At 42.5% G+C, this 24145-nt stretch overlaps 1 protein-coding gene across 6 annotated transcripts in view; it reads right to left on the reverse strand.

Moving 5' to 3' along the window:
* ZHX2 (zinc fingers and homeoboxes 2) overlaps nt 1-24145 on the reverse strand; it is a 215556-nt gene that overhangs the window by 5351 nt on the left and 186060 nt on the right. For 5 of the 6 annotated variants that reach the window (XM_072603179.1, XM_072603181.1, XM_072603178.1 and 2 more), the window contains one exon: nt 11021-13765. In XM_072603179.1, coding sequence (XP_072459280.1) covers nt 11025-13547 — 2523 coding nt within the window. In that variant the 5' untranslated portion in view covers nt 13548-13765 and the 3' untranslated portion in view covers nt 11021-11024. The remainder of the gene's footprint in view (nt 1-11020; nt 13766-24145) is intronic. The other variant, XM_072603184.1, reaches the window with a different exon arrangement.

Here is a 24145-nt window from a genome sequence, read left to right on the forward strand (position 1 = left end):
ATGTTCATGATCATGGAGCTTTAGCGTAACATCCAAATCTTTGCCGTTTTCATTCCTTCTTCCTGAACCAGCCTCTCCCAATATATTTTTCCCCATCTTCACCTTTTTCTAACTTCCCACTAAAGTCAGCAAGTATCAGAATGCAAATTAAGTTTGATTTGGAGGATTTTACCAAGGTCTTCCTAGAATTTCTCTACCGCTTCATTCTTAGCAATTGATATCAGGGCATACGCTGCAGTTATTTTCACGGAGGTCTCTCTCTCTCTCTCTCTTTTTTCAAATACTTATATTTCATCCTGCATTATCTGATGATCCAGTGCAGTGAGATCATGCTGCAGTCTTTGGGCACAGAAGACCCAATGTGCCGCCTCCTTTCTTTGCTGCTCCAGGGGCCTGTGAATTTGCAATCCATTCACTGTCATTTCTTTCTTTCTCCTGGTTTCATTTACAGCAAGAAAGACAAGCTCGATAGGACTCAGTTCCTCCACTTGTCCACTTGTCGGACAAGGATGTTTAAAATGCAAATAATCAAATGAAAATTTATTGGTAGCTTAAAAATTGTGATTGTCAGCACCCTCTGTTCATCTCCGCATCGGGATCCCACCCTCACCTCAGGAATGGAATGAAGGTCATCTTTTGCTTTTCTCTGTTCTGTGGCTCCCTCCAAAATTCATCATCATGTGGCCAGTCTACTGATGAGGGGCCTCCCCACTTTAGCTAACTAGCCTGGTTCTCAGGAAAACAGATCTGACCTGTTACAGGGGCCATAACTAAAGCCTTTCCAGCATGGCAGTACCTGTCAGGGCTTATACTTCACCAATGCAGCCAGTGACTATCTAGGAGTCATCTCTATATTATGATGAGGCATCAGAAGCTGGACTATATCTCAAAAAATTTCATGACTCTATGAAATGAGGCTAAGTTTCCACAGGGGGCCAGGTCACTATGTCTTCCCACCACTAGGCTAAATAAAGTAAATGATCCCAAGGCCAATGTATGCATGCAAAAAATCAGCCAAAAGCAGGGGCCTCTTAATCTAGGATGTACAAACTTGCTAAAAATGTTTTTGATAACTGTATTTCAATATAATTGGTTTTCTTTGTAATTCTATGTATTTCATTTTAGGCCTTTAAAAATAGTATTCTGAGAACAGGCTTCACACAGTCTGCCAAAGGGGTCCATGATGTGGAGAAAAAGGGTTATGATTTTCTGATCTAAAGGTTCTTTTCAAGATCAGATTGTATCCGGCATTCATGTTCAGGCATGGGGACTGCATTAGGGCAGGGGTTTTTAACCTTTCTGGTGTCTTGGCCTCCTTGGGGAATCTGGCAAAGGCTATGAACCCCTTTTCAGAGTAATGCTTTTAAATGAATAAAACACAGGACTGATTATAAAAGAAACTAATTATATTGGAATATGGTCATTAAAATAGTGAAAAACAATAACACAAAACCAGGTCAAGGAACTCAGGTTAAGAATCCCTGATTTACTTAGATGAACCTAAAGGCCCCTTCTAATTCTGACATTCATAGAACTCTACTTCAGACAGTGTTGGTAAAAGTCCTAGGCACGGGTTCCCCATCCCTCCTGACAATGGTAAAACCCATATAAATATAAGAAATATAAGTTACTCTGAAGTTTTAAAAGGTAGTTTGCTCAGTTTTTGCACATGCATCTCTCCACCCCCTTCCTGAACCACCCAAATACATACGTGCCCACGGCTAAGCAAAAGTCACCCTGAAATCTATCTTTTTGCAAACTGATTAGAAAAATCTCATTTTCCCTTTCTGGATGGTGCTCAATGCACAGCCCCCTCTCCATCTGGCAAGTGAGTACACTTTTAGGTTTTCTGTCTCATTGTACATGGTCTGAAACAAACACTATCTTCCCATCCTGCAAGCTAGCAAAGAAAAAAGCTGAAAAGGGCTCTCTGTTTACCCGATCAGAAGGTCAAAAGGGAGGCAGGGGAGAAACTATGTCTGGAATGGGGAGCTTTTATTTTTTTTCACAGATGATGTTTGTGGGTAATCTGGTGCATTAACAGATACGCCCCTGAGTCTCAGGATTTGGGCTGTGTTTCTTCTGCGAGCTTCCTTAAGGGAGCAACAGTGAATGAGTCAGGAGCCACAGGTGTGGGGGAGGTGGACAAGGGGCTGGAAGGGTTGGGGGGACTCCCCGGAGCACCCACAACCACATCCAGAAAGAGGAAGACATCTGTTCCCACCCTGGAAGCATGGGCCTGGGCAGGAGCCTGGGAGGGGACTGATGGGATGGGGGGGGGGGCAGAGGCCCCGGGAGAGCTGGCCTTCCTTATCTAACAGCAGCAGCTTCCATTGCTAGAGCTGAATTTTGTGTGTCTTCACATTACATGACATTATTTCATTTGGCCTTCACAGCAAGCCCTTTGGAGAAATAGTATAAACATTATGATCCCCACTCTACAGATGGGCAAACTGAAGCTTAAACGCACTACCCAAGGCCACAGAGCTACCAGGGTGTGGGGCCTACTTTCTAGAAATTAATAATAATAATAGTAACAGCAATATATAATAACATATGAGAAGTATGTTAAATTAATCATAACGTATGTAATCGCTACATAACATTTATATAGCCATGTGCTAAGTGCTTCATAATTATTATCACATCTGGTCCTCATCATAACCCTGGAAAGTGGGTGCCATTATTATCCTCATTTTAAAGATGAGGAAGCTGAGGCAGAGGTTAAGGGACACACAGCTAGTGTCTGAGGGCAGATTTGAACTCAGGTCTGCCTGACTCCCGGCCCAGTGTTGTATCCACTGTGCTGTCCCTAGTCCACTTTTATTTCCCCCATAAGCAGAGGTGTGACTAGGGCACAGAGAATAGGACTTTGCCTCAGATACTGACATGGGCCCTGACTGAGGGGAAAAGAGGGTTCTCAAGAATGAGCAAAAGAGGCAGGTGTCAGATGAGGGGTTCCCTTCCCTCCCACTATAATTGCCTCTATGGTTGGTCTGCTCTCTGTGGGCCACCTCCTCCCACGTTCATGCCATCTATTACAATGCTACTTCTCCTCCCAGATACCATGTTGGCATCTGAGATCCTCAGATTATTTAGTATGACCCACTCTCCTTTAATAAATGATTCAGGGGAAAGTGAATTAAATTAGTAGCACCTGTCCCTAGATCAGAGGCAACAGAATGGGTGGTATAAAAAACAAACAAAAAATACATAAAAGCCAAACCTAAACTCCTAAATAGGCCAGATTTTCCCCTTAAGAGGCCCAAGTTCCAAGCTGCAGATCTAAACAAACATATGAGCAGAGGTCCCTGACCCATCTCACCTAGTATCCTTCCTGCCGTTCAAAAAGGATCCTGCTGGGTGGCTTAAAAGGCAGATATCAGAGTCCAGGCACTTGGATGGAACATAACCACAAGGGAAGGTGTTCTCAGAGTTCTTGGGAACTGCTTAGTTTGTATCTGAAGTCAGGTACCAGCAAGAAGGAGAGAGCCCAGAAAGCAGAGACAGACGGTCTCCAAGCCCACTTTCTTACTTGTGGCAAACCTTTGGGGAGAAGACCCAAGGGAATGGGTAAGGATGGGAGGGAAAGAGGGAGCTTCATGTTGTCCAGAGCTAACAAAAGGAGGGCATGGAGGAGTCATGTTTCTTTGAAATCTTTTCTGTATCCATTACTGTGCCTAAAATTTCAATGCTCCCCACAAACTCTTTTGGAGGAAGAAATATTTCTTTCAAAGTCTCCCTAACTTTAAACATGGTCTAGGGGTCATGTCTATGGATACAAATCTCACAGTCACAGAGCTGTTAAGAATTTAGAATTACAAAACATCAGAACTGGAAAGGACTTCAGATATCAGCTTGTCACCCTCATTTATTTTTATAGACAAGGAAACTGAGTCCCAGAGAAATTTGGTAAATCAACTGCCTGAGGCAAGTTGAGATCAGGGACTCCTGACTCTTGGTACACTGAGCCAATGACCCATCGTTATCCATCTCAATTTCAGTCTCTGCAGAATGAGGAGGATAATATTTGTCCTATTTATCTCACAGAATTGCTTCGAGGATCAAAAGACCATTTTTTTTTAAAAGATGGTATAGGGAAAAAAGAATACCTAGATTTAAGCAGCAGAAAGATCTGAATTCAAGGTGGTGGTCACTTCAGAAGTCACTGAGCCCAACCTCAATGGAAATTCTTTTCAAAAGGACTTTGTAATTTATTGAATGAGAATTTCTTTTACATCATCACCAAGATGATACAGTTATCTACATAAACCCAGGATATCCTGAGAAAGCCTATTTTACTAATGGATAGGTCAAATTGTTAGGAATTACTTCCTTTTATCATTTACTTCTTTTCCTTCTTAGAATTGGGGATAGGGAAGGTAAAGAAAGCTGGGCATAGGTCTAAATATATAGCCTAGAATGTAAGGAAGCAGATACTCAAGGATTCAGGGGAAAGGCTCTGTTAGATCCCATGGACTAAAATTCTATGGGGAAAGTCAGCCCAAGATGGATGGGAAGTTCTCAAGAAGGAAATTCTGAATACCCAAAAGGAAGTAATTCTCCTGAGGTGGAAAGGAGAGCTGTCTACAGAAAATAACATGGATGTACAGGCAACTCATTAACGAAGGGGCATACGGAAGTGTGGTATGGTGCTTTCAGAATAGCGTTAAGAGTCCCGATGCTTCAAATGAGCTGAGATTGATAAGAAATTCTGAGAACAAAGAGGGTGTGTATATGAGGAAAAGATTATAGGTGAACCATCACTCTTCAGCATGGACAATTTTTTGTTGTCGTTTAATTATTTTGGTCATGTTTGACTCTCAGTGACCCCATTTGGGGTTTTCTTGACAAAGACACAGAAAAAGTTTGCCATTTTCTTCTCCAGTTAATTTGACAGCTGAGGAAACTGAGGCAAACAGGGTGAAGTGAGACTTGCTCAGGGTCACACAACTAGTAAGTGTCTGAGGCCAGATTTGAACTCATGAAGAGTCTTTCCTGACTTCAGGTCTGAAACTCTATCCACTTTGCCACCTACCTGCTCTTATGAGACAATTACAACATCCTTATGTAGACACTGAGGCACAGTGATAGAGTAAGGAACTTGGCATTAGGAAGACCTGAGTTTGAATTCTACCTCAAAACTTATTAGCTTTATGATCCTGGACCAGAGGATCATTAACCTCTGTCTGCCTCAGTTTCCTCAACTGTAAAATGGGGTTAATAGGTGTAATGGTGCTTACTTTCCAGGGATATCGTTAAGGAACAACTGAGATAACATATGTAGAGGCACAGCTCTTAACGCACTACGTCAGTATTGGTTATCATCATCGACATGACTTGACTTCTGTTTTCCCTGTGAAGAATGATCTATGGATTATTAGCACAAAACAAGAATTAGTAAAAAAAAAAGTTGGAACTCAAGAGAAGCAGGGAATATGATGAGTCCCTAGCTACCCTTCATGAATTTATCAACAGGCCCAAATGAACTACATTCCAAGACACTGAGGGTCACCTAGTTACTGTTGAAAAGATCATGCAAAATAGGCAAGGTGCCACAGTGCAGAGAAGAAAAAATGTCCTGATTTACAAAAAAAGGACATAGAGTAGCGTATGGTCCATGGAGCCTGGTTTTGATCACTGGCAAGAGTCTAGGGCGTAGAATCCTCAGAGCTGGAAAGGACCTCAGAGGTGATCTACCCCAACCTGGATGTGAGCAGGAATCCCAACAACATTACCAACAAATGGTCATGCAGCCTCTGCCTGAAGTACTTCAATGAAGAGGAACCTCATAGCCTAATCCACTTTTGAACAACTCCCATTATTAGAAGTTTTTCCTAAAGATTCCTAGTGAGTCATTCCCTCTGTGGCTTCTACCCACTGAAAAAGACAGTGGACTTGGTATTCACAGTCCTGAATTTACACCTTACTTCCGACACTTAGAAGCACTGTGGTGATCATGGGCAAGTTCCTAAAATGCAATAGGCCTATTCCTTCCTGTGTAAAAATCGAAGGATAGAAGGCAACAAGCTTGGATTAAATACTTACTATGTCACAGCACTAAGTGCTGGGAAGAAGCACAGAAAAAAGGCAGTCCCTACCCGGGAGGGGCTCACATTCTATGGGGGAAGACAACATAAAAAGGAAGCTGAAACACAAAGGGTTGGGGTAGAAACGGAGGTTCTGGGCATGGGCCCATCATTTTAAAGTCAAGGAACAGGACTTGGAGGGGAATGAAGATCAACTAATAAGTGTCTGAGGTTGGATTTGAATTCAGGTCTTCCAGATTCAAGACCCAGTGCCTTATCTACTGCATCACTTAGCTGCTAGTACAGAAAGGTAATACTGAAAGACAGAGCAAGGATCCCCAAAGGTACTGACAGGCTAGAACACTGAGGCAAAGCTAATAAGATAGAACTAAATAAGGATAAATATAAAGTCTACCATCTGGGTTTAAAAAAAAATCAACATCATAAGCATAAGATGGGGGAAGGTACTGGCTAGACAGTAATCTGAAAAAAGATCTGGCCTGCTAGATCACTATGAATTAACACTGCGACTTAGCAGCCAAAAAAAGCTTACATGATCTGCAAGATGAATGAAGGGAGGAGGCACAATGTCCAGGACTTAGGGATGTGACAAGCCTTGCTTTTCTTTACCTTCATCAGACCCCAGATAGAACAGGAGGCTCATTTTGGGGTACTAAATTTTAGGAAGGACATTAATAATCTTAAGAGGAGGGCTACAGGATGATGAAGGGTCTCTGGTATCCACAGGAAGGCTATCACAATGGCAAAGGGTCTTTAGTTCCCACCATTTGTGGATTACCTGAAAGAACTGGGGATATCTGTCCTAAAGAAGATATGAAGGTGGGGAACCATGATGGCCACTGTCCTTGCATTCTGAGGGTGATGGGGTGGAAGTGTGTGTGTGGGGGGGGTGGGAAGTGTGTGTGTGTGGGGGGGGGTGAAGAAGGGGATTAAACTGCTATTTTTGACATTAAGAGAAAAGTATGTGAGCTACAGAGGCAGATGTGGTTTGAAGACCCAAGTTGTTTCCTAACAATGTGGGTTGTTAAACTAAACCCTAAACTCAAATGGGCTGCTTTGGGAGCTTTCCATTCCCCTTCCCTGGAAGTTTTTTGAACAAAGTCTGGGGATGTTGTAGAGGCGAACCCTGTGGAAGTCCAGGTAGGACTAGAGGGTCTCTGAGGTCACTTTGAACCCTGAGATTCCATGGGTGCCTATGTGAATTCACATGTGAGGTGAGTACCTTGGCCAGGACATAAGTATTACACCTCAATGCTGAGCAAAACATCTGCATATGTAGGACTAACTTCTACCTGTAGTGGATTTTTGTATTTTTCCAAAGTAACCTACAGTGGTTTTGGTGGTATGGTACTGAATAAGTAAATTAATTTAGGTGGTCACATCCGTTTTATACTGGCACAGTCCAGTCATGAGCAATTTAATACTTCTCCACGTACTTAGGTTTGCCTTTATGTCTGTATCTACCTGCCATGAAAAAGAAAGGTTTCCTTAAATTCACTTATCAAAGCTATTTTACTTATTTCTTAGAAAGGGGTGGACCAAATATAGACTAGTATCTTACCTAGCAATCTTGTCAGAGGCAGCTAGGCGGCTCAGTGGCTGGAGTGCTGGGCCTGGGACCTAAAGGACCTGAGTTTGAATCTAGGCTCAGATACTTACTACCTATGTGTGATCCTGGGCAAGTCACATAATCCTTGTTTGCCTCAGTTTCCTTATCTGTAAAATGTGGATAAGAGTACCTAGATATATTTATCTCTCTATTGATCACTTTCCAAATCTTAAAGTAATATATGAAAATTGCAGCTGTAGAACTAATTTCACAAAAAATCTCCATGTAGGATCAGGGAGAACAGAGCTGAGAGGATGTGAGGTTGGAGAGAATGCTTGTGGCTAGCGATTGTTGAAAAAAATCACCACTTCATTTTGATGAAACATTTTCCCCTGCTCAGGAGATTTATGGGCTGGGCTAACACTGTCTCTCTTTCTCAGAGAGATTTATCACTAACACCCAGTAGCATCTGCTGATGAAACTTAACTGCCTGAGAAGGGAAAAAAAATAATTCTTAAAGAACTCAGGACTATCTGAGGCCTGAATCAGGTTCTCACCCATCCTTTCCCTTCTGGGTGCCTGCCCCATTGGTTCTATCACTGAGGCTCATTCACTTTAAATCCATTAGCACCTTCACCAGAAGGTGGACAGTGAGGAGGGAGAACAGTGCAATTCCGACTGGCCAGCTGGCTGCTAATTAAACTGCTCTAGCAAAGGGAGGGTGGGCGGGACTGCCGGCTGGCTTCCAGGTCTCGGTTTCCTTCTCAATTCTGTCCAAGCTTTTATTCATCAAGGGGGAAGTGAGTATCTCTGCTGCCTCATTTAGATACAAATTGACATGGAGATTCCTGCTCTTCTTTTTAAAATAAGGTGTGAGGTCTTCACTTACTATTAAACTGATGTGGCTCCCTTTTAGGGAGGTATGTGGGGATTTAGAGACCCAAATAGCTCAGCCATAAGAGCTCTCCCCTTCCTAGTGTTGGGCCAGCCCTACAGGGTCTGGGCTGCAGAGAAGGTGAGTTTCCATCTGTGAGCACATCTCCTCTTCCCACTTTGTATCCTCTACATTCACCATCAAGCTGGCGATGGTGCAGAAGGGACCCCACCTGCACTGACCTGCTGAGAGCCATTAGCCTGGATCTGATTCCATGGGAAGGCCCATTATGTGAAGGGTATGGACATTAGTAACTATGGTTACCTCCTAGGCCTCTCCTCTTGTGGCTCCCTGGGTCTAAATCACACCAATATAGTCTAGATTTGCAGGGTCATGGGGGACCGATTCAAAGTAGAACATGGTTACTTAACCACAACATACAGCGCATACCCTGTTATCTATGCCACAGTATACCTCAAATACTTTAAGTCTTTTAAAAACATTTTGGGTTGAAGGAAACAACTTTAAATCCTGTCTAACAACCCTGGGTACTTACTCTTAAAAACCACATTCTTTTGTTTAACAGTGGCCAACACAAAATACATACAGGATGAATTCTAACAACTGCCATTAGAAAATGAAAGAGGAAAGAAGGCAAGAGGGACATCATAGATGGGGATGAGTGTTAACTTCATATGTGAATGGAAGCCACAGCTACTGATTATCTTAGCCGTGTAAATAAGGCTATAAAATTTAATTGTGTGTGTGTGTTCGTCCTTCATTGCTGAAGAAGACCATGCCACCAGAGAAATGATGACATGACTTGCACTTGACTTTGAGTGAGGGAGGGCTGTGCAGGTCACCAGCCTCACTTCTCCTCCAGAGCCATCTGAATCCAGTGACCAGATATTCCTCAGGATGACTGGAGATGACCCAGGATGAGGCAGCTGGGGTTAAGTGACTTGCCCAAGGTCACACAGTTAGTGAGTGTCAAGGGTCTGAGATGAGATTTGAACTCAGATGTTCCTGACTCCTACACTGGTGCTCTATCCACTGTACCACCTAGCTGCCCCCACAGCCCTAATGAAATGTACATGCATGTGTATGTGCATTAATGCATATGCATATGTGGAAGAAACATGGTGAGGGAGTCCAGAGAGGGAGAGAGAGAAAGTGGGAGAGGGCAAAAGAGGGAAAGAGGGGGAGGGAGTGAAGAGATGGGGAGAGAAGGAGAGAGGGATGAGAAAAGGGATAGAGAAAGAGAGCAAGTGAGAGAGCGAGTGAGAAGGAGAGAGGGAGAGAGAGTTAGCTGACAGGAAGACTCAGATATGAGTTCTCTCTCCATCACATGCTGGCTGGGTGATCCTGGGAAGTCACTTACTCTCTTTAACATTACAAATTCCAAAGAAGGCACCAATTTACATTTATAGGAGGTGTTTTTCCTGGAAACTTTTAACACTCATGAAATAAATGGTCTAGTTTTTTAGTAGTATATACAATGGGTATTTTATGTGCACACATATATATGCATATATATACACACACGTGCTTTTAATATATAAAATCATGTTTTATATATTAATTTGAAAATATATTTTAATAACTAAATAACAATCAATATGTTAACTATATTTAAATCATAAGTCTGGTATAAAGTATATATATGCCTATATACTTTTATACCAGAGCTATCTATCCAAATCTCTGGTCTGGTAAAAAAAAAAAAAAAAGGATATGCATACACATTTATACAAGCATATTAAATAAACATATTTAAATTTCAAGTCTGTAAAATATAGAGAGTTCCAAAGCTTTAATAGCTTAAAACAGCACTAATGCTTTTGGGATACCCTGCATATGTATGTAGGTGTATGTGCATATGTGTGTGAATATTATATAGTATATCTTATTTTAAATATGCTTATTCTTATGATATACATACATGAAATATGTATCATAAGAGCAACTAAGCACATTTAAATCACAGGTCTGGTAAGACATATAACATCTGACTATATCTCTATTGTTGTGGTTGGTCAGTTGTTTCAGTTGTGTTCGATTCTTTGTGATCCCATTTGGGGTCTTCTTGGCAAAGACACTGGAGTGGTTTGCCATTTCCTTCTCTAGATCATTTTTTAGATGAAGAAACTGAGGCAAACAGAGTTAAATGACTTGCCCAGGGTCACACAGCTAGTAAGGGTCTGAACTCAGGAAAAGGGGTCTTCTTGACTTCAGACCAGGCACTCTATGTGCTGTGCCAGGTAGCTGCCCCTGTATCTCTATATATTGATTTAAATATGTAGCAATATGTGTATACAACACATATGTCGATATATACACACATATGTGTATGTATATATATATGTATATATTGTATATAACCATTATTTTAAAAACTGGAGACATCCCAGAGCCTCCCTCATTCATTTTCCCTAATGGAAATATACCAATTGCTTAAAAAAAGTAACTAAAACAATTTCTCTCTTTCCCTCTGACTCTTTGCCTGGGAGTGACTTAGACAAGTTACTACTTCCAAGGCTGAATTACCTGTCTAAACGTGGCCAGTGTCTTCAGTTACACCTTCAGAATCAGAATCATAATTGGTCGACTCCGCTCGACCCTCTGGTGCTGCTTGACTCCAGCTATCTGTACAGTCTGAGATGCCATCGTCCTCCCCAACCGTCACCTCTACCCAGTCCACAACATCAGACTCCTCATTCTCATCACTGCCATGACCATCCCGGCTGTTACCTTCAGATCTGTCCGAAGCGGCCTCTGTTGTCTTGCCCGGCAAGGAGTCTTTGGTCTTTTCGCAACCCACTTTTGCCCTGGTCACCAGTTTGTCCAAATCTTCTTCACTCAGCTTTTTGTGGTCCTTGAAATATTGCTGAACCATCTCACCCCCATTCTTTGGGCTTTCAGCGAGGTGCGGTGTTCCCTTTCTCAGGACGGACTCATTACTGTGGCCATCCATAGCATGTTGCTGTTGGTACTGGTCAATCCATTTCAAGGTTCCAGTCTTTAATGAACATCTGTTCTCTTTGAACCAACGCACAATTTCAGTTCTGATCAGACCAGTTTTTGCCGCTAACTGGTCATATTCCTGTGGGGTGGGCCACTGGGTTCTTGCAAAGGTACTCTTCAGGAGGTGTATTTGTTCCTGGTTCTTCATCATTGCTGGGGAGGGGCTGGAGAGAGAGCTGGCCAGCTGGGCGCTAGAAAGCTGATCTAGGCGAGATAAAGCACCATTGGGGACCACTGCTTCTTTGCTCTTTTTGCTGGATCCCATGGAGTCTAAAACAGCTTGCTCCATGCTGTCCCTAAGCTTTCTCCTCTCTGAAAACCAGGTGTCAATTTCTCTCCTGCTCAGCTTGGTTTCTGTTCTGAGTCGATCCAGCTCTCCTTGGGTGGGGAAAGAACTTTTCATGAAACTATCTTCCAGAACTTTAAGCTGACCCTGTGTTTTCTCTTTGAATTTTTGTGGGGCAAAGTCTGGGTATGCATGGTAGGAACGTCCATGCCGGGCAGCTGCAATGGCCAACTGGTCTTTGGCGAGGGACTCGCTGGTGATGTGCACAATGCCCCTTTGGCTCCTATATCTGTGATCACTGAACCATTTCTTGATGTCACTCCTTGCGAGGCCAGTGACCTCGATGAGCCGGTAGACTTCTGCATCATCAGGGAATTGACTCTGGAGGAAGCTTGCTTTCAGTTCAGCTATCTGTTCTTTTGTCTTTTTCCTATCATTTGTTGGGGGCAGTATGGTGGGGGTTACCTTTGGTGGGGGCTCAGGAACCTGGGCCACATGGGCCCTTTTGGGCTCTGGAGCTGCTTGGAGATTTGGTAAAGGTCTCTTCTGGCCATGATTGGTCATCCCCGCGACAGCAAGCGTGATAGGGGAGCATGAAACTGTCGATCCATTAGTCACTTGGGTCAGAACAAGACTGGTCTGGCCAAGGATTTGGCAAGGTAAAGCAGTCTGGATGATGGGCTGGGACATCTTGGTGGATGCCAACTGAGCTGGCAACACAGTGATAGTCTGGGGGACTGACTGGATTGTCCCATTAAACATCTTTTTCCTTGCCTCTTCTACCTCTTCTGGAGACCAGCTTATACCATGCTTCAAGCGCTGTGTGGCAAACCAGATTCTGATGTGCTCCTCAGGGTGTTTGGAGGCGGCTGTCAACCATGACAGTTCTGCTTGTGTTGGGTAAGGGAACTTGTTGAAGGAGTTAATCATGGTGGCATTGGTGTCCAGGGCACAGTTGTATTTGGTACTATTCAATGGGACAGGGACCTTGGGGACAAGATTAATATTTGGTGGTAGCTGTACAGAAGGCATCACGTGCCCTAGCGAGTCTTGGAGTAGTTCAATACCGTTAAGCCTTGCGAAAGCCTCGGCAGCCTCTGTCACCACCCGGGTGGTGGTGTTTCCTTCCATGTGGTTATCAGAACCACTTTCTTCTGGTTTCCTGGGTGCCTTCTTGGCATCAGTTTTGGGTTTCCCCAGTTTCATGATAGGCGTCTTACTCATAGAGATCCCAGGGTCACTGTCGCCGCTCCCCAGGTTGCTGCCACTGACAGTCACACCATGGTTGGATCCTTCGATGGACTGTTCTAAAACCGTTTGGTTATTGCGTTTAATCAACTTCAGCTTGAAATTTGTCTCCCCAGGGTGGAACTTGGCGTTGTGGTCCGACAAGGAATCATACTTTTTGGTGGTGAAGTTACATTCTGCACACACATAAAGTGGGTTGAGGATCACGTTGGGATGCTGCATGTCCACGTGTTCTGTGAACTCATTCAGGTTTTGTGTAGAGTATGGGCAGTATTTACATTCGTAACCCCCCTGGAGTTTTTTGGATTGGCTCTCTGCTGCTGACTTCACCTCCATCAATTCACTTTCTTTGGAAGAGCTCTCAGGCTCTGTGGTCCAGCCATCTTTACCAGTGTCAGGCTGGGGAGCTCCAACCTCTTTATCTTTGCCTCTGTCAACCTCCTCAGGTCCTTCTTGTTCTACTACTTGGGATGTCCGGACCATACACGGAGTTGTTGATTTTCTCTTGCTTGCCATAGTATCTGTTTGGTGTGCAATGTCTTATTTTATTTAGTTTTTTTGGGGGGATAGGGGAACAGTAAAATGTGGGGAATGATCCAGAAGAACTCTGCTTTTGAAATGGCTTTGGCTTCCTTCAAACGTTCAAGTCTGGTGTTTATGTTTTCAGAAGGATTTCAGCTCAGAAAATGGCTCCTGTCAGCTTCATCCACTGAACACATCAGACCACATTATATCTGTGGGAGAAGAACAGAGGCTGGGTCAGTTTCTCTTCATAGTGCACTTAAATTAAAACAAAAATATAAAAGTATTTATCTGAGTTACTCCCATAAGGCATTCCAATTGTCACCTCAATAACTAGGGTAACCACACACAAAAAAAAAAGGCTTGGGGGAGTGGGAGTTCCAACCAAGAATAATCAATTTTGTGGGCAGAAAGGAGAAAACAGGCCCAAAGCAAGGAACAGGGACCACAGTAATCAATCTACAGCTCAGGAGAAGGTAGGACAAAAAAGGATAAAGATATTGAACACTTCTCTTTGGAGGGATGGTTTGGGGAATGAGGGGCAGGAGAGAAGCATCAAGTGAACCATGAGATCTCCACACGTGTGTGCTTGATGATTCTATCTGGTCCAAGAGGGCAGAATCTGGAACCAGTGATGGTGGAAGTGTGGATCTGACACAATTAGTGCTATCCTAAAATGGAAGGGAGAGGTAGGAGCTCTCAGTGGATGTCCTTAGTGCAAAGCCTGGATATGTTACAGGGGGAATTCTTCTTGGGTAGGGGGTGGATTAGGTGGCTACTGGGTCCCTTATAATTCTTCAATCTTGTGACTAATATGAGGCACCTGACATGAGATATTTACTTTGCACCACTGACTGCTAGAAAAAGCACTGGACAGTCAGAAGACCTAGATTCAAGTTCAGGCAGCTAGCCTCCCTTACAAAAGTCACTTAAGTCTGCCTGGTCTCATTTTTCTCACTTACATATCAAGGATAATAATAAATTGTACTACCTATCACACAAAATCCTTGTTTGTTTTGGTCTAGACATGATTTTTCCTCTGTGATGCAGGAAGGTGTCTGAGGATACTAACAAGTTAAATAATTTTCCCCTGGTCATGCAGTGTCAGGACTTGAATGTGGGTCTTCATGACTCCAAGGCCAGTTCTTTTCCTCCTATATCCCACTGTCTCATTGGGGTGTCGTGGTAGCTAGACAGTACAACGGACTTACAGTCAGGAAGATCTGAGTTCAAATCTAGCCTTAGACACTAGCAATGTGACCCTGACCAAGTCACTTAAGCTCTGTCTGCCTTAATTTCTTCCTCTGTAAAATGGGGATAGTAATAACACCTACCTCACAGGGATGTTGTCAATAAAAATAATACAGGTAAAGCACTTTGCAAACTATGTAAATGTTAGCTGTTATTGTAGGGATGCAGTGAGCTAAAGCACACGGATGCATTCTGTAAACTGCAAAGCCTCATAGAAATGGCAGCTATTACACTATTTTTAATAGCTATTCTGTCAGACAAACTATGTGGCACAGTGGCTGGAGCACTGGAGTCAGGAAGAACGAGTTCAAATCTGGCCTCAGGCACTTACTGCAAGTCACTTCACTGCTGCCTGCCTCACTTTCATTATCTGTCAAATGGGGATAATTATACATCTATACCTTGCAGGGCTTTTGTGAGGACTAAATGAGATAATATTTTTATAAAGAGCTTATCACAGCACCTGGTACTCAGTAGATGATTCATAAATGCTTGTTCTCTCCCTCCCTCCATTTTGAGTATTCTTCCTAATGGCTGGAAATGCTTTCTGTTTTGAGTCTTCCCTAACTTGGATCCATTTCTGCTGCCAAAGGAATTTTCCTAAAGCCAAATCTAACCATATGACACCCCTACTTAATAAATTCCTTATTACCTTTGGGAATAAATATAAAGCTCTTTACAACGTGGCTCCAACATTCTCTTTCCAGCCTTATTGTAGGCAAACAGGCCTTACTGTTTCTCATTCTCAGCAATGCACTTGCCACTGCCACCCCTTTGCATGGATCCTCCATTCCCGGAATGCCCTTCCTCCTCACTTCTATCTCTCAGAAGCCCTAACTTCCTTCAAGGCTTAGCTCAAACACCATCTTAAACAGGAGGCCTTTCTGTATCCTGCTGTTCCCCTCCCCCTCCCCTGGGAGCTACTGCCTTCCCCTCACATCACCTTATACCTATTGATTTTTAGACAGGTGGGGGTGTAGTAGATAGAGTGCTGGGCTTGGGGTCTGTGAGACTTACGTTCAATCCTGTCTTACATAGACTGTGTGACTCTGGGTTGGTGACTCTGCTTCTCTCAGTTTCAGTTTTCTTATCTATAAAATGGGGATAATAATAGTACCATCCTCTCAGGGTTGCTGCAAATATCGAATGATGTAACATATAAAACCACTCATACATTGCTGTTCAGTCATTTGTCATGTCTGACTCTTTGTGACCCCATTTGGGATTTTCTTGGCAAAGATACTGGAGTGGTTTGCATTTTTGTCTCTAGCTCATTTTATAGATGAAGAAACTGGGGGAAACAGAGTTAAATGACTAACCCAGGGTCACACAGTTAGTAAGGGGCTGAGGCTGGATTTGAGGCTGAAGTCTCCCTGACTTCAGTCCTGGTGCTCTGTCTACAGTGCTACCTAACACATAGTAGGTGCTTTACAAAACCTTGCTGATTGATTGGCTGATCCTAGGAGTTGTGTGCAAAGATACAATGTATAGGGCTTCGGGACCTTTGAGGCAAACCATGTCTTTAGTTCAGGTATAGACTGATTAATGGATGAAACAATAAAGAATCAATTAGCTAACAAGTTATTTCTGCATTGGATGGTGGAAATCACATTAAACCCGTGTTCACTGAATCACTCCTTGAACTCTGAGCCAGACTTGCTGGTGTCTCTAAATTAGGTTAACAGCAAACTGTGTACTGACAGGAAAAACAAAACAAAACACAACAACCTTCACTTCAACACCTAATTGTTTCTCATGAGTTCTTTTAGTGGCAGATGAAATGTCTTATTCATTGCCTCTCATTGATCATAGGACATGCTGGAAAGACAACTGGGGAATTGGAAGAGGTTGGGGAAAAAACAAAACAAAACGCAAAACATCACATGTGGCTGAAGTAGATATATGTGTGTGTTTGTTTTCCACCTAAGAATCCAGGCATTATCTTTCACTGGGAGACGCCTTCCACTCTACTAAGATGTCTTCTCTAGTCATATCAAATCTGTCCCAGGTGACTCCTGGAAAGGTGGCATTTTAAATTTCAATCCATGTATTTCTTTCATTTTAGGCAGATGGGTGGAAAGTATAGAATTGTGACAAGAACCCAGAGAGGATTGTGGTACAGTGCAAAGAACTAGAATCAGACCTTCGTTCAAATTCCACTGAGATTTACTACCAGTGTGACTTTGGGCAGATCACTTTACTATTCTGGGCTTTTATTTCCTCATCTTTAAAGCCAAGGGGTGGGGACATGTGGCCTCTGAGGTTCCTTCCAGCTCTAGGATCAATGATCCAATCTATGGTCTAAGACCGATAAGTGGGAGTTCTAGGGAGGCAGAGTTTGGGTCAACATGTAGAGGAATTTCTTAATGATTTTTCCCATATTGTCTTATGAGGCAGTTATGTTCCCTGTTGCTAGAAGTATTCAATAGAGACTAGAGAAGTCTTTTGGGGAAACTAGTGGGAATTTATGCTTTAGCTAAGGGTTCAGCTAAATGACATTAGGGATCCCCCTTCAACTGTGATTCTGTGATTTTAGAGCACTGTTCCCTCCTGGGATTGCTGTGTATTGTCAGAGTGGAGAAAGGTATAAAAAATGGTGCTTCTCCAAGTTGTTTGTGAAGAGGCTGAACTTTCCCAACTTGGGACTCCTTCCCTTTTTGTTAGGTGACAGAAAAATGGGAGTAAAGTTAGGAGATAGAAAGGGAAGACACAGTGATGAAGTTTCTAGAAAGATATACATATGAATTCACAAGATCAATGGGACAGAGGAGAGATAGTAACATAATAGCTAAAAACAATGGCTGTAATCTCATAATGCATTAATTAGTTCCCAAGACAGGACAATAGTGCCCACTGCTCTCCATCACAGTCAGAACATTCCTGAACCTTTGCAGGTTCAATTCCAGATGTCAATATTTTAGGAAAATCATCAGTAGAGCACAGAAGGTGAAGAGACTTGAGATCCTGTCATATCCTAACCAGCTGATCTAATTAGGTATATTTATCCTGGGGAAGTAATTTTATTTGGGGGGGAGGGGGTAGGGAGGTTAGATGGGAGGGAGGGCCATCATGGGTGTCTTCAAGTATCTAAAGGTCTGTAAGGTAGAAGAGGGACTCACTGTCCTGTTTTAGCCCCAGAAGGATGAAATAGGAGCAATGGTTGGGAGCTGTAGAGAAGTTCAATGTAAGGAAAGACTTCCCAACAACTCAGGACTGGCTATCTAAAAGTACAGCGGGATCTTTCAGGAAGTAGTGAGTTCACTGTCCCTGGGGGCTTTTAAGCAGAGGGTGGCTGACCAGTGTTGAGCATACCTGAGTGCATGTATTCTTAACCTGGAGCCTGGGAACTTAAAAAAATATTCTGATAATTGCATTTTAATATGATTGATTTCTTTTGTAATCCTATGTATTTTATTTCATACATTTAAAAATATTATTCTTAAAAGAGGTCCATCCATAGATTTCACCAGGCTGCCAAGGTATGACACAAAAATGCTTAAGGACCCCTCTTGTAGAGGGGCTGGACCAGGTACCTTACAATGCCCCTCCCAACTCGAAGGTTCTGTGATTCGATTAATAAAATCCCAAACTCGGCACATGAATGAGGTCCTCGACAAGTCCTAAATTAAAGCTGTCATGGCATCATCTGGCTCTGCTGTAGCTATTTTGGCCAGCAGACTGCTGAGTTATTTTAAAATTAATTCTAGGAGCTGTTTATTATTATTTTGGGCATTTATCCTCCTAGTTTAACCCACTCCCTCTTCTTCACCAAATTAAATTTACAAAAGGTTGACTTGTAAAATGGTACAACTTCTCCTCTCCTGTTCCTTCAGTGTCCACCTATCCTTCCCTACTCTATTACTATTCTGAGAACAAGGCTTTTTCCACACCAATGACACAGGCACTCTGGCCCTGTGATACTTTTTGCCCTTACTCCAAAGTGGCCTGCAGTATTAGGGGCCAGAGAAAATAGGTCAAAGATCCTGGCAGCCCCTGTCTCTAAGCACATGACACAGAGCTTAGTTGTCAGGATGAGGAAAATGCCCCTGACATTTGAACTCTCTAATGAAGCATTTTAAGTCATGAGACAGTGAGCAGTCAGACTTTGGAGGTACTCGACATCCTCAGGACTTTACATTAACCTAACAGGGACTGGAGAGCAGCCTAGGATTGTCAGAATTGAGCACCCTGTACCCTAGAGGTACCTGTCAGCTTTCAGCCCCCCAAAGGAGCAATGAGCCAGATTTCAAAGCCTCCCACCTCATGGTTTTGGAGGGGGTGCCACTTCTAATTTAATGGCTTTTCCCTGGAACTGTCAGGGAAAATAACAGTGCTGTCCAGGAGCCTTCAAAGGATGTATCCTGTCAAGAGATCAAAGCCACCAAAAGGAGGCTTCTAGCTTCTTGCGGTCTTCCTAACAGACTTGTTGACTGATTCTACCTGGGTGCATGTGGAGGGGCAGAGGCATGCAGCTCCCCTCTGTACACATACCAGGGGAAGGGGTACCATCAGGAAAAAGGGTGGAAAAGCAGAAACCAGTGGTCCTGGCTACTGATCCCAGCCCCTTAGCTCTATTCTCATAGGACCAAAGAATAGGAAGTAAGCCTAGAGACCATGTCAATTCAATCCCTTCATTTTACAATGGAGCAACCTGAGGCCACCATCAGTCAGCTACTAAGTGTCAGAGATAGGGTTTGAACCAGTCCTCTGACTTCAGGTACAATGATCATTCTAGCTATTCATGCCCTTTGTCCCCCTTCTTTTTTCCATCTGTGAAATGGAGACTGGTTTGTAATCTGCAGTAAAAACCACCAGTGACTATAAGTTGAATCTTTAGTTTTCTAAGTTGTTTCTTCCCATGAAAATATTGCTAGGGATTGTCTTATTTTTTCTATTTATATCCCTAGGAAGTGGGGAAGGGAATATGAATTAAGCACCTACTATGTGCCAGGAACTGTGCTAAGTGCTTTACAAATATGTCATCTATTCTCACAAAAGCTTTGGGAGGGAGGAGCTATCATTATCCCCACTGTATAGCTGAGGGAACTGAGGCAAACAGAAGTTACAAGGCTTGTAAAAATCTGAGGTCACCTCCGAACTCAGGTCTTTCTGACTCCAGGTCTATCGCTATATTCACTGCACTACACAATTACGTTTTTTTTTTTTTCCATTTTATCTTCAGTCATTCTTTGTTGCATCTGACTCTTCATGACCCCATTTGGTGTTCTCTTGGCAGATACTGGAATGGCTCTCATTTCCTTCTCCACCTCATTTTACAGATGAGGAAACTGAAGTAAACAGGGTTAAGTGACTTGCCCAGAGTCATATAGCCAGGAAGTGTCTGAGTTTGGATTTGAACTCAGAAAACTGAGTCTTCCTGACTCAGGCCCAATGCTCTATCCACTGCACCACCTAACTCCAGTTACAATTCTTGGACAAACTCTCAATATCAGGAAGTTTTTCTAACATCAAGTATGAACACTACAGATCAGAATTCAGGAGAAATGTTTAACCTACTTAACATAACAAACAATTTAAAGGAATTTACTGCCAAGAAAGGGAATTTGTATTTTTGGAACAGCAGGATCCATCCTCAGAAGTGTTTCCTCCTCCACCTTCCCCAGCTGCTCCTTTGGTCTTTATTACATATGAGCTGTTGTGACCCTGGCCAGAATTTTGGGGACTAAAAGGCATTAGAATCATCTTTACCGCTGTACGCTCAAACACTGCCAATCAAATAAATCTTATCAATTCACTGAGGTAGGTTTGATCTGACCTCCGAGACCTCACTGTGCACTCTAGAAGCAATATGGTGGGGATGGAAAGACCTATGGTCAGCATGTGCTGGTAAAGGTTCTAACAGCCAGATCTATGAAAATGCCTAACTCACTTTTAAGCTACACCTGCACTGTTCACATTTTTCGCCATTACCTTCTTAAGCCTAGACAAACAGAAAACAATTCATCCAGTCCTGATTAGTAGTAATGGCTGATTTCTGAGTTCTAAATGCTCACACTGAAAAATTAATCATTGGCTCTTGTGAGCCCCCATGAGTTGATTTGAGCACACTCCTGCCTCTGGCTTGGGGGTCAGAGAACCTGCACCAAGCCTTGCTTCTGCTGCTTATGATGTGGGCTAGGTCACTTACCCTCTCAGACTCAGTTTCCTCATCCATTAAAAATGGTAATTGGACTACACAGTTTTGAAAGTCTCTTCCAGCACAGAACTTATGCTTCTGGGTCAGTATAGCATAAGCTTTGGAAAGTTTTTTTTCTTTTGTAACCAGAATTAAATTACCACAGAATCTCAGAGTTGGAAGGGCTCTCACGCTCACTTAGTCTAACCTGGACAGGCATCCCTCATACATCTCCCTACAAGTGGCCAATCAGCCTTTGTCTAAAGATCTGAAGTAGTCCACCCTCACATATGACCAGCTCCAATGACTAGGAAGTTTTTTTTAATTTAAACTAAATCTCTGTCTCTACAATGCTCATTTATTGCCAAAGAAAGCATTTTATATTTGATCCTGGAGGAAGCCAACTGGGATTTATCGACTACAGGAGTAATAATAGATGAGGAAAAGTACCTGCTAAACATCAGGCTTACAGCCCTCTTCTCTTCCATTACCAAAGTAAGAAAACAAAGATATTTATATTGCTTTAAGGCTTGCAAAGTACTTTACATAATCTCTCTCATTTAGTCATTACAACAATGCTAAGTAGTATTATTGTACACATAGACATATATACATGATTCCATATAACATACAATTATGTATATTCTATGTGTATTATACACAGACATATATATGATTGCATAAAACATACAATTATGTGCATTCTATGTGTATTACTATACACATAGACATACATACATGATTGTATATAACATACAATTATGTGTACTCTACATGTATTATTATACCCATTTTACAGATGAAGAAACAGAAGCTTGGAGAGGTAAGATGCTTGCCCATGGTTACCCAGCTATTAAATGTCAAATACATGATCCCCAGCACTAGAACAGATAAATTCATGAGTATTCCTCCTCGATTTAACACCAAAGCATCCCCATTTCCTCTTTCTCTAGTTTTAAAAAGTTTGGACCAGGACCTAATGCTACTCTCATAAATTTTTTCTCTTTTACCATTCATAGAAAAGAACACTAAGTAGCTTCAGAGTCATGAAGACCCTTTGGATCTCATTTCACTGCCTTGCATGGAATCGATGATTGATCGCTTGTTAAGAGCTTGATCAATGTGACTTCTGAATTTAGTACTGCACAGCGCTCACAATACTGCCTTACAGCGCCATAATACTCTACAAATAATAACATATTTCTCACTGTGTGTCTGATTTGATTCTCACAACCACCCCAGCATTATTCCTATTCTACAGATGAGGAAAACAAGGCTCAGAGAGACAGGGAGAGGATGAGCTAGGTCTTAAATTCAAACCTTTGGACTACTCAGTCTTCTTTTCTTTATAGGACCACAGTGCTTCTCATATCCCATTAGGAAATGTATAAAATCCCATTCAACCTTATTTATTGGGATATTCTCCATCAGCTTAGGAAATAGAAATACAAATTTATTCCTTTCTAGGCGCAGTGCTTTTTTTACTCTGCAACAACAGTATTACAAGTATTACTCCTCTGAACCATGGATATCTCTTTTCCCTTCTTCAGGACTCGGTTTTACCCATCTGTGAAACAAAAGGGTTGGATAATTCAGTGATTCCAGGCTGCCTCCTTCCCTTTTCTACAGTGAGATTCAGGGTCAAAGCTGGGGTACAGAGGACTTTACTGTGTTTTAAGAGATCACATTTGGTAAGGGTGAGCGGGACCACCAAGCATTCAGAGTCTAGCTGCCCAGCACAGCTATCCAATGTCACCCATGAACTTGAGAGCAAGATTCTCACTTATGTACATCAGAAAGATTGGAAGTAGGTGTCAAGGACTGGTTGATGCCTATAGGAAAGGGGCAGAGGAAGTTGGGAGTGACTCTAAATTGGGGAGTAGACCCTTGTGCATCATGGGCCTAAAGGAGTTCTCTACCCCCACAGCAAGAGACTTTCTAGATAAACATCCATTTGGATTCTGAATCAGCAAAGCTGTTATAACCCAGACCTACAACTAATTTATCCTGTCTGACCTTGGGTCAGCCCCTCTCTGCACCCCAGTGTCCTCATCTGCCAAAGGTGCTAGAAACGATGACCTTTGGGGTCCCTTCCAGAGTTAAGTCTATGATTTTTTTCTCTCTCCAGTCAATGAATCAATCCATAATCATTCATTAAGCGTCTACTATGTGCAGGTACTGTGTTAAGTCCTGGGGATACAAAAAAGGCAAAAGCCAGTTAACATATGATTGAACATAGAACACATGATTGAATTCAGCAAGCAGTTCCTATATATGTAGAGCACCATTGCCAAGTGCTGGAAAAGATAGAGCACATGCATAAAACAGGAGCCCTGTTCTTAGGTGAATTTGAGTCTAGTAAAGGGAAAGTGATAGCACAGCACTGTGGAAAGACAGCTGGTCTCAGAGTCAGGAAGACCTGAGATCAAATTTGGTCTGAGACATTTACTAGCTGTGTGACTCTATGCAAGTCATTTAACTTGTCTCCCCCAGTTTCCTCAAATGTAAAATGGGATTAATAATAGCACCTAGCTTCCAGGGTGGTTGTAAGGGTTAAGTGACACATAGGTAAAATGCTTATCACAGTGCCTGGTACACAGCAGGTGATGAATAAAGCCTTCTTTTCCCTCTCTTCTCAGCTTTCCAGATAACTTTTTAAGACTGTAGTTTTCAAAGAAGATGGTCTGGTAAGAACAAGGTGCTGAACATGGCAGGCTGGGAATCAGGAAGTTCTGGGTTCAAATCCTACTTCTGATACTTAGTAGAGGGGTACTGTGCTAAGTTCTGGGGATTTGGAAAAAAGCAAAATCACAGGCCTAGCCTTGGAGGAGCTCCCATTCTAATGCAAATAACTGTGTACAAACATGGTAATGGTGAAGAACTATGTAAATAGTTCTTAGTAAATAGTACATAGTTCTTTAAGGTTGATAAGTGCTCTACATAAAATTACCTTATTTTATTCTCAAACAAAGTGAGGTAGGTGCTGCTAGTATCCTCACTTTACAAATGAGGAATATGAGGCGGAGGTCAAATGACTTGCCTAGGGTCACACAGCAATAAATGTCTGAGGTCAAACTAGAATTCAGGCCTTCCAGAAAGAAGGCATTAGTCCCAGACTGAAATGGCACAATGGGTTAGTCACAATCTTCCTAAACTCTCAATTTCCCCTTCCAACCATTTGTTGATTTCAGTCCTAGGTCCCATG

The sequence above is a fragment of the Notamacropus eugenii genome, chromosome 4 (genome assembly GCF_028372415.1).
Source record: "Notamacropus eugenii isolate mMacEug1 chromosome 4, mMacEug1.pri_v2, whole genome shotgun sequence".
NCBI classification, from domain to species: domain Eukaryota; kingdom Metazoa; phylum Chordata; class Mammalia; order Diprotodontia; family Macropodidae; genus Notamacropus; species Notamacropus eugenii.